The sequence below is a fragment of the Limulus polyphemus genome, unplaced genomic scaffold (genome assembly GCF_000517525.1).
Source record: "Limulus polyphemus unplaced genomic scaffold, Limulus_polyphemus-2.1.2 Scaffold398, whole genome shotgun sequence".
In the NCBI taxonomy this organism is placed as follows: domain Eukaryota; kingdom Metazoa; phylum Arthropoda; class Merostomata; order Xiphosura; family Limulidae; genus Limulus; species Limulus polyphemus.
The window spans coordinates 281,510-293,508 of NW_013666008.1; the positions used below are offsets into that span (position 1 = coordinate 281,510).

Here is an 11,999-nt window from a genome sequence, read left to right on the forward strand (position 1 = left end):
TACCAACCATGTTGTTTTAATGTTCGGTGGGTATACCAACCATGTTGTTTTAATGTTCGGTGGGTATACCAACCATGTTGTTTCACTGCTCGGTGGGTATATCACCCATGTTGTTGTACTGTTCGGTGGATATACCAACCATGTTGTTTTAATGTTCGGTGGGTATACCAACCATGTTGTTTCACTGCTCGGTGGGTATATCACCCATGTTGTTGTACTGTTCGGTGGATATACCAACCATGTTGTTTTAATGTTCGGTGGGTATACCAACCATGTTGTTTCACTGCTCGGTGGGTATATCAACCATGTTGTTGTACTGTTCGGTGGATATACCAACCATGTTGTTTTAGTGTTCAGTGGGTACACCAACCATGTTGTTTCACTGTTCGGTGGGTATACCAACCATGTTGTTTCACTATCCGGAGCATATACCAACCATATTGTTCTGCTGTTCGGTGGGTATACCAACCATGTTGCTTCGCTGGTTAGCCTTGAGAAGCGATAAGTAATAGTAATTTGAATTGATAAAGCTATTTATTAATTGACAGAGGCTTTGCGAAAGAAAGAATAAACTTTGAATGAAATATATTAGAAATTCAAATCACCATAATTAAATATAATGATAAATTATGAAAAAAAAACAATAATGTTCAAATTATCGTAAGAAGTTAGTAGTCAAGAAATCTGACAACATTTTTTGCTAATTTTTTTGGATTAATTTCGTAATTATAATATTGTAGAACACTATAAAGAGGTTTCGATTTAAGAACAAAATAAAAAATCCTAATTGATACAAAATACTTTTCATAACTAAAAAGAATCACAGTATTACAGTATTATATTTTTTGTATTATAAATAAATTCGCAATCTAAACCACTAAAGCAACGTAAATACTTTGAAATCGCAAACTTCGTTCATTGACAATACAAAAGCATCAAATCAGTGGTAGTGATATAAGTGCAGTAGACGATTATACTGTTAGATGACTATATGAAACCTTTAAACTACGTGTTTAGTTTATCCCTAACGTAATATCGACTTGTAAATTGTCAAGTAGAATTTAGAGTTCCACTATGAATTTTTGTTTTCTGCTTTAAGAATTTACATTACTACTTCTCCACAAAATAATTATCAAAGAGCATTACAACAGATAATTTACAAATATATTCTTATGCAGTATTGAGTACTCTTAAGATAATAATTGACGAGAATGTTGGTTTGTGTTATGTCTGTGGAAGTAGTTATTAATTAAAAAACCCATAATGATTGAGCTTCACGTGATATCTAATTTAGTCATACTCATTTTATGACTTTATTTCATTTCTTCAAACACACATTATTGATCACTCAGCATTGGAAGCTAATTTAATGTTAGCCTATATATGTGTATATATATATATAGAGCTGTTATTGTAAGAGTACTCTTGGCTCAGTTAATAGAATGTTATCTGGTGGCAACTTTGAAAGTTATCCCCATGAGCAATTAAAATAAGGTTTATCTTAAAGAAAAATATTTTGCACATACCTAGTTCATCTCCGAATATACTAATTGAGACTCAAATTACTGAAATATTAATGTTAATATTACAAATGCCAAAGGAGCTATTTTGAAGCAGTTATATCTGACTTTATAACTATAACAAAAACAATGATAAACAACATGTACTCATCACAATTAATAAGAAAAGTTGTCTCACATACAAGATATTAAGAGCATGCCGCCGCTGGCCATAATATTGTCGTATACGGTCGTATTTCTGACTTTAAATAAGCCCAGCTGGTCGTCTTCAACTCGTACCACAATGTCGTTCACCGCTTCAGAATCTTTGTCGAAAACGTTGAACTGTATAGGAAGATCTCTTCCCTGAAACGTCATGAAGTATTACAGTTTATTATATAGTGCATAAATGTGGTAAAATCAGTTTATTCTAGGCGTGTCACAAAACATATTTCGTTTTAGAACAATTGAATGTGACGAACATGTTCGGATAAACCTTCGCTTTCTCTTTTCATATTTTCCTTGTGCTTAAAACCGTCTGTTGCTAAAATATCTTCCATGTAAACTGTGGTTAAACTGAGTCAACATGCAAGCTACTAGTGTTTCAGCTTTAAATATTCTGCTTCTTCTAAAAATAAAAAGTTGAATAGACGATTTGTTTGTTGATTTGGCGGAAACGATATTTCGATTTATTTGTATCAGTAATTTATCTAATAAAGGCTTACGTAAGTACATCGAAACGTCATCTTTCACCACTTCACCAAACAATTTTTCATTTTTTAAACATAATCTTCGTACTTACTATGCCTGCTAAACAGCTTCATACTTGTTGTAATTAAATGAAGGCCAATATAAAATGTGCGTATTTCATCCGTTCGAGCACAGTCGTTGAGTAGGAAAGAATTAAGCCCAAATTAAGCAATTCATAACTTCCTGGATACTTGAAGAAAAAAGTTTAGAGACATGATTGCATTAATAATTAGAAGTATATATATCACTGGACCTTTGTCAAAACACGTGCTTACTAATCGCCAATGGAATGTAGGTAAACAATTATTACTCTAAGTTCAAAACGTATCTGTTACTACCAGTAGATGGAGTAAAGTTTTCAGTTCTTTGGAAACTACTACTACAAGCAATATTATGGTAGCATAGTACTTGTTGATGTTTTTATGGTAATGTTCTTGATTTAGTTTGGCTGGCGTAGGAATTTTTCTTTCACTGTAGATCTTATATGTATATATATATATATATATTGTATAGTTTTATTAAATCAAGAAATAATCTATTATGTTCTACTGAACAAATTCTACGCTACCTGAATTGAAACACAAATTATACAACTTTGAAATCCGTCTGTGCATGGGAAAACCCAGAGAATATTATTAGCATTGTTTCTAATAGAGACCGTTACTTCCTTATGGCCATTAAATGAAATTCGAATTGGTCTTTAGCATGCGTAATAAGTAATGCAATAAATAAATGCCAGAAAAATAAATACATAATGTAAAAAAGTTTGTAATCACTGCATGTGAATGCTTGAATGCTCTCCAAGGTAGATATTAATCTCCATCTGGGAAAGTAATGCATGCCATCTGATGACTAACACAAACATATCAGTTGACCTCTAGCATAACGTGCGAAGGCCATTAGAATTATATATAAAATCCCATATTTGAAAATTGGATTTCAGCAAATGCTGCACAAAATATATTTTTAATTCGTGAAATATTTTATTTGGATATAAATAACATTATGATATCTCACTTGAAATAGTATATGTTTAAATTAAAACATTTAATAAACCTTTGATATCATTGAAATGAATGGCTAACCTGTTGTAAGTCAGTGTCATGAAAATGAACGTTTGTAGAGACATCTTTTGGGAGATAAGGTGCGTTGTCGTTGACATCTAATATTCGAATGGTTGCGTGGAGAGAAAAAGTATCGGAATAAAGACGAGAAGTTTTCAAATCTTTTATCGTGCACTTCACCTGAAAGGTCTCCTTTGTAGCCCTTTCAGCGTCCAACGGTGATGTTAAATATAACTCCTGTTTTGAATTTATGTTTACTAAACCCTCTCCTGAAAAAAGAAAATGCATTGGATTTAAAGCTTTTACTGTAATCAGTATTTGATGTTGTAAGTAACTCTAATTAAATATATAATATCTATAAGAAATCAATTCTAATTACAATTCAAGAAGACATATTTTGATATATTAGAGTTATTTTAGAAACGGTCTCTGTACTTTTTTGGTAAATGAATAAAAAAATCTCCACGTCAAATCAACAAAAGCTGTAACATTTTTATAGTTTTCATTTAATTTATATAAAACTTTAATCAGATTTTATGTTTTATTAACATTTTCTACTTGAAATAAAAGATTAAGTCTTACATTAAGCTCATTGGTTGGCCTACCTTGTCCACTTCACAACGAATGTTCATATCCAGCCTAAAACACATTAATGCTTCGACATATTAAGATCAACGCTGCTGTAACGTTATGATTCTATTATATCTGGTATATAATTATTTGTTTTTATTTAAAATAATTATTTTCGTATTCGACAAACTGCTGGCTTGTATACTTTGTTCTCACGAACATGAATATAAAAACTATACGAAGTGTTATGAACAAAACTATTCTTTCACAAATACCTATACCAAGGGGATCCCTCTCTTAAAGAATAAAAGTCATTATATGTTTCTTTAGCTTTTCCTAAACGAATTTTAGTAGAATTAGTTCCGCACCAACCTGCGCACATTATTGTATCCCTCTTCTTGCATATTCACATTAGAGCAAAACAATTCGCTGTTCTTAAACGAACACAAAGCACCGTAGCACGAAATATAATGTGTAACTCTTGTGTAGAGATATAACAAATTTTCGCACAGAAAATAATCTTGCATTTATTTGTCTGTCAGTGGATTGATAGTTCAATATTTAATCTAACGTAATATAAAGTAAAAACGAAAGACACTAAAAGGTGAGTCTTGATAAATACCAAAATAAAGTTGAGAGCGCAATGTACAACTTTAAATTAGCATAGAAAATTTAGAAACTAAAACATGGTTTGAATTTCGCGCAAAGCTAAAAGAGAGCCATCTGCGCTAACCATTCCCAATTTAGCATTGAAAGACTAGATGGAATGCTAGTCATCACCACCCACCGCCAACTCTCAGGCTATTATTTTACCAACAACTGACTCTCACATTATAACGCCCCCACGGCTGAAAGGGCGAGCAAGTTTAGTGGGATGGGGATTCGAACCCGCCACATTCAGAGTGCGAGTCAAGCTTCCTAACTAGTTTTAGGCTTCAAACAAGTTAACGCGATGTATGTAAATTGAAATTACTTGTAAATCTCTCTACTGCCTTACTAGGTTTATTTTCTACAGTACAATTAATGGGATATTTTAAAGAAAGTCTTTATCTTGTGTGTTCTCTTATCTGTAACTCGCGAATAGGAAGCGACTTGGAAACATATAGTGATTGGCCATGTAACATGAAAATGATAAAAAGGTAAAGATTGTTTGATTGATTGATTTTTGTATGAATTTAAACTCGCAATTTGTACCGATATACAAAGTTGAATCAATTTTTTCTTCTTTTTTCCCCCCTGCTGGTAATAACTCATTCGTTGATATTCATTCTCGAAGGAAAACAAACAAACTTTTCCTTAAGTTATTAGTAGTTGCGCCGTACAAACTCAGCCCCTTATACATACAATATTAACGAAATAAGCAAATAAGTAGACATATTTTATCTCTCTGACCAACATTAGTGATGCGTGTATGGAACCTTTTGAATTACACATTATAAACTTTTATGAGGGTAAATCAGCATTTAATAGCTCGACAGTTACCATAGTAACAAGAAGTATAGCGTACAAGCCCACAGACGTTGATCATGGTCGTTGTAGAACGTCATTCTCCGGATAGGAATAATTACAACACTTGGTTGACAGCTTCACTGTATTTCGTACAAGTTACACACCGTTACCAAGTAGAAGATGGTAGGTTGAGATTACAGTTTCGCAACATAAGAATTAAAAAACAAATAACTAAAATACAACGTGAACCCAAGGTTGTTCAGAATAAAGCGATGAAAAGGGTTTATTTGATTGTTGTTTTGGGTTATTTGTGCTGTGCCCACCATCGGTATTGAAACACGATTTGTAGCGTTGTAAGTCTTCAAACCATCCACTGAGCCATCGGGGTGTGTAAAAAGGGAAAATGCCAACTATTAATATGTTGTACAAGTGTAACGTTCTAATATTTTGTGAAATATTTCATATATAAGAATAAGATTTAAACATTTTCAAAACATTAATTTGAACATTTACTATCCTATAAACAAAACCACGTGATAGATGTGGTAACTGACAAAAAGAAAGCTTTTGTAATTTATGTGTTCTGGGGTCTAATCAGTACTCCGTTTGAGTTTCAGGACACAAGAAACTTGTAGAAGGAGGGCGTAGTTGACCAAAACTCACACCAGGAGGAAATGATTCTGGTAAGTCAAATTTCGCTTTCGAAGAAAAGTAACATAGTTTTGTTCTTGGATGGCAAAGGGCTTCGCTGTCATTGATATGAACCCTGATAGTTTGTGACGTGGACGGTCTATTGGAATATACGTTCCTGCTTGCTTTCACTCGTAGAGCAAATATTGTTCCTGAAGGAAAATAACAAAATATGTTTGGCAATTAAAATAGTGTATAAATAAACTTAAAACTACTGACACTTTATTATAAAAATGACAAATTAACAACAAAAACCACTGTAGATACTTTTTACAGCTGTTCTTATAAAATCAGAAACATAAATATGTCTAATTTTATATAATTGCAGAAGGAATAACGGAAAAAATAAAATGATCTTTCTTCAGCTTCAAAATTTGTATGAAACTGAGTTAAGTTATTAAATAACAAAAAAGAGCCAGTTCTCCATTATGCACGTCACGACTGATAACATCTTGTTAGAAAATCATATTAACAGAGGGCGGTAGGATTCCATAATAAACTGTAATAATACAACTTGTTATAACTTGTTGCAACAGTGGTACCCTCACAACGTAATGATAAAAGATTCTCATTTTTGTGTATTTTGATTTCAGAGAGATGCAGAAATCTAAGAGAGAAATACTTGACATGTTGTTAATTAATTAATTATTGCAAAATTTAACAGGTTCTATTAACAATAAGTAAAATAAAAACTGTAAATAAACTTAACGTATTCTCTTAGTTTTTGATGCACGATGATGATCATTACTCATTAAACAGGTTGAATTGCATACTTAAAGTTATTACAACTGAAAGATTTCAAGTTCGTTATTGTCTCCCTAAACTAAAAAAAAAGAAATGCTTTATTTGCCATAACTTTATCAGAAAACGTCTATTGAGAGCATAAAATCGCATTCCCGTATTCATAGATACGGCTTTAAAGCATACCTAGATGGCTTTTGCACACTTCTTAATCCTTGCTATATTCTATTAAAAACCTATTTGTAACGTACTTTCTTCCTTTAAAATAGTTCATGAATTGGTTGAGTTACATTTAACCACAAATAAACAGCTTTAGAAATGAAGATTTTGGGAACAGCAGCTTTAAATTAAGTGTGCTTCGAGCTGGAGTATGTAAAAATAATTTTAATTGGAAGAAATAGCGTTGTGTTAAAAACAAAAATCTTCATCTGTTATGTTACATTTATTCTGCCAACTTTGTCAGCCAAGACTGCTCAACTAATGAAGTCGCCGGAAAATTAGTAGACGTAAAAAAAGAAATAACTTCCTGCAAGTAAAGGCTGTTTCTGACAGTTTTAAAAGCAATCCTCAAAGTCTTTTAAGGTTTCGAAAATGTTCCGGTGGAAAGTGATTCATATATGTTCTATTATAGACACTATAGTGGTATACTATAATAGAAAGGAACACGGGCTTATTCATATTTCCCAAGAACTATCATGTACAAAAAGACGTCTATTCAATTTAGATATCATAAACGGATAAATATTTTTTAGTATAAAAACTGATGAAGGTGGCATCATTTATGCAACCATTTAGAAGGGTAATTATCCTTGGAGAAGACGTTTAGGAAAGAAGTCGTCTTCATGATAAACATTAGAACAGAAGCCTTCCTCGCTGTAAATGCTTGTAAAAGCAATAGCTTTCAGATGAAATCGTTAAAAGGATTACTCTGGGTAAGTTTTCAGAAGTTCTCTCTTCTTGGTGTGAATATTCTTCAGAGTTAACAGTTAGAAAAGTAGCTTTCCTTGAAGTAAATATTTGGCAGAGTTAACAGTCTCCTGGTTAATTATTTCGGAAAATCATAACTATAATATTTATTAGAATAAAACCTCTATAAAAGTAACATTACAAACAACATTTTTTGCAGTTATTATTAGCAAAACAAGGTTCTTCAAAATATAAAACCATTCAAAGGCCACGTAAATAAACTCTTTCAGAAAGAACATTAATTGGAGAATGTTGTTAGCAGCAACATGTTTTAGAACGATAGAAGCATGGTTTTACTAAACAAAGAGAGAATGATGGAGATAAAAACAATAATAAATAGGATACATATGCGTGAAGATAATGTTAAATATCTATATTTTTGTGTGAGCTTATAACGCTAAAATTTGGATTTCAATACCCGCGATGAGCAGAAAACGAATAGCCCATTGTGTAGCTTTGCGCTCAACAACTAAGAAACTTGTATGTGGACTGCTAACTTTAAATTAATATATATCTAAGCTATATAAATAAATATATGTGTATTATCTAGAGAACATACAATAATATTTAGCATAAACGTTATTATAATGTAGTTTGTCAGTGGGTTAACTTTCCATGACTGGGATAACGTACGTCTTCCAGTGGTTTGTATATTACCTCTAAACATAAAAACAACCTATTAAACATGTTTAAATATTTCTTCTTGCATCAAAGTAGCCTCATTGCTATAACATGTACATTATGTTAGTTTTAAAGTATATAGCCAATCTAAAAAAAAATAAACGGTATACTTTTAAAAAATTCTGAACATTTTTATATCATGTTTGGCATCTTACATTATATACTGATAATTATTTTCTGTCATTATTTTTTTCCATATGTTATGCATGAATAAAACGTCTACCGCAAGTTATTTGAAGATAAAATAATTATTTTGTAATTCGTTAAAAGTATTAATATTTAAAGCAATAACAAAATTAATGTGAAACATTACTTTATTAACTTAACAGAATTAATAACTTTTCCGAAACAAACATTTTTTGGGCATTATAAACAAAAATATAGATTCAATGTACAGAAGAAAAAATGTTGCCCAATGAAATCCTTTTTTATATAGCATAAAATTGAGTGAAAGTAACTCGCACATATGACATAAGAAAAACTTTTGCAATAAAATAAAAAACGATTAAATAGTGAAAAAAAAACTTCTTACAAAAAAATTGATATAAAATGTAAATTTTTATTATACACAAAAAAAAAGATAAAAATAAAAACTTTATTCAAGAAAATAAATTAATCTCAATCGTAATTTTAGAACGTGGTAGTAAGATACATTTTTATTGTTTTAATCTATGTTTCAGCGTAATATCATTGTGTATTTTAAGTTAATTCAAGTGCAGTATATAACACAATTCATTAATATAGTCCTTGTGTCGTGGTATCTAATGAATCTCGTGCATCTGTGGTTTAAAATTCTATTAATACGAGCAGATTGAGAACTGGTGGGAGAGTGAGGGGGGAGGGGATAGTTCCAACCTACCTGGCACTGCCCATCTGTTCTGTAGAGTTACAGCCAATGCCAGCCAACCAGATGATGCGTTAACGGTAAAAATATCTTTAACGGTTATTTTTTCCTTTTGCATAAAAACTTTTCTAACATGGAATCTCACGGCTCCGTATGGAATAATACTGCCGTTTTCTTCAACACAACGCAGTTGGTAGAAAGGAACATGTTTAGGATACCCAGGCGGTATTGTGACATTGACGACTCTTTGAGGAAAAAACAAAGCTGAAACTGAAATAAAATAAACCCAAAAAATATAATGTCATTGAAAACATAACAGACAAAACCTTGAAAATAACTAATAATAAAAAGATTTTTGAGACTAAAATAGAATAAGTAGCACGTGGTGGTTTTTATCCTTCTTTATAATACTCATTTTTAATCATACTTTAATTCTTACCCAATCAGATAATTATTAGTCATGTTAGTTTTCGAAGCATGTTTTTTTCCTTCTTTATCCAGGATTTAAAAATGAAAAGAAATTATGGTGAAGAACATTCATAATGTATTAAAGAATAGCATTAACCTTGTATGTTACAGTATATCTTATCGTCAATTTGAATTGAAATCTATCTGTGTTTGTTGTAAACAGACTCAAAAATCAATAGCCTTAAAGCAAAGTTAATTACTTTTACTAAATTGTAATTTTGGATAAACATCCTTTCAAAAAGAAATTGTATGGAATTTATCCTGATTTGAATCTAAGCCTTATGAAGCCATCGTAATGAAATAAAATACAGCCTTGTAAACTGTGTACGATATAAATTCAATAGAAAAATAATGACAATATTCCGTGTTTGTTTTGATAAATTAATCAGATGATACTATATATTTGTCATTTGATCTGCTCTCACGGTGTGGTTAAGATTGCAGTAAATATATATCGTGTTGTCAGGGGAGTCTAAACCTTTCATACGCATCAAATATATTAATTAAACATATTTTAAATAATTTACTTTTTTGGTAAGAAATTCTTATACACCGTGAATATATTTGATATATTTGACACATTAAAATACAATACATAAGTAGTACAACTGGAAGTCTAAATTAAAAGGATCATTATTACTCGTGAGCGTATTTGAGTTTATTTTCTGATTGACTAGGTTAATAGTACCATAAACCTATTCCTAAATAAGTGCGATTATTTTTCTTAAAATATTGTAATTAAAAGCATTTATTTAGGTGTATATCTAAAGCTAAAATTTTAATTAAAAATTACACCTTCGTGGACTATCAAATAACTTGTTAGCTGTGCTCAATGTTTTTAACATAAAATTGAAGAAAATATGTATATTCAACAAAACATACGATTGACGGTCTCTCTAGATTGGAAAATTCGTCGTCACTTTGATGTTGTTAAAGGCTTTTACTTGAGTAAAGCGAGAATAGATAAAACAGGAGATAAATTTAAAAACAACGTTCTCCATTGTTAGTCTAGCATCGTACTTGATTTTATGTGCTTAATACTAAAATCGGCCTATCTAAATTGTCCTTTTCTCACCTGTTACAAACATGCATGGATGTGTTGAATACATCTTTTATGCGTTTTAGGGACCAGTCTAAAACCGACATGTTATTACACACATTAGCAAAATTGATCAACTTTTAAGATTTTACTATTATATTTGAGAAAAATAACTATGGCGGTTGATTTTCATAAAAAAAAGTTGCGAGGGAGAAACAGATTAGTTTGCTACTGTAAAACAAGTTGAAGTTAGGTATACCACTAATCTTAAACTCATTACTGAGAAACACACACAGCTAGATGTTATAGAAACAGTAAAAGTTCTCGGATAAGCTGAATACTCTTTTTTTAAAAATCTGAAATTTAAGCAACTATTTTGATGCAATGAAATTTAAGATTGTTCCCCATGTTTCAGAAATGTGTGTTATTAATACGATTTACCTTCTAATCTCAGGAATGAGATACTATGCTTTGTACTCCATCCATCTTTCCTTCTAACACTTGATCCTCACAATATTTCATTGTAGGATCTGTTGTAGTTTATTTAATGGAAGATTGAACTTATACAAATAAGGATATTCATATTAAAATGATGCTAAGAAGTCATTTAATTACAGTTTCTATTTATAGCTGATATTTCTTTTTCTGTATAATTTGTATATATATATATATATATATAATACACACACACACACCGTGTGTATAAAATACTTAAATATCGAAACCTATCCTTCAATTGACCTATAAAGAGGTTATTGTTAAGTTGTCCTATTTATTTAACGTAAATGGGCGATTGATATTGAAAACGTAAATATATATTCGAAAAAGAAGTCATGAAGTGTAATATTTGAACGAAATACGTTTAATCAGTGTAATGTTTTATTTAAATGGATAGCGTTTCAACTAAGTGTTGGAGTTTAGCCCCCAGTGACACAGCGGTACGTTTGCGGACTTACAAAACTAGAAACCGGGTTTCAATACCCTTTGTGCAGCATTGTGCTTAACTTCAAACAGTAAACAGTAATTTGAAGTTTATGTTTTGTGGGTCGTTGCCGCAAAAACGCGCTCTGAACGTTTTGGTCATGAGTGAGCTATAAGAGTGACGGTCAGTTCTCACTATTCTGTCAAACAAGAGTAGCTCAAGAGTTGGCGGTGGGTGTTGTTGATTAACTGTCTTTCCTCTGTGACGGATTTATTATTGTATATTTATTTTAATATCGATGTTTGCTTGAATTAAG

At 31.2% G+C, this 11,999-nt stretch overlaps 1 protein-coding gene across 1 annotated transcript in view; it reads right to left on the bottom strand.

Moving 5' to 3' along the window:
• The window catches only part of LOC106457965 (proto-oncogene tyrosine-protein kinase receptor Ret-like), an 87,978-nt gene that overhangs the window by 48,330 nt on the left and 27,649 nt on the right, over positions 1–11,999 (bottom strand). Inside the window, exons 4-8 of the mRNA XM_022384065.1 lie at positions 9,270–9,524; positions 5,930–6,174; positions 3,862–3,874; positions 3,335–3,582; positions 1,703–1,865 (exon numbers count right to left, since the gene is read on the bottom strand). Coding sequence (XP_022239773.1) covers positions 1,703–1,865; positions 3,335–3,582; positions 3,862–3,874; positions 5,930–6,174; positions 9,270–9,524 — 924 coding nt within the window. The remainder of the gene's footprint in view (positions 1–1,702; positions 1,866–3,334; positions 3,583–3,861; positions 3,875–5,929; positions 6,175–9,269; positions 9,525–11,999) is intronic.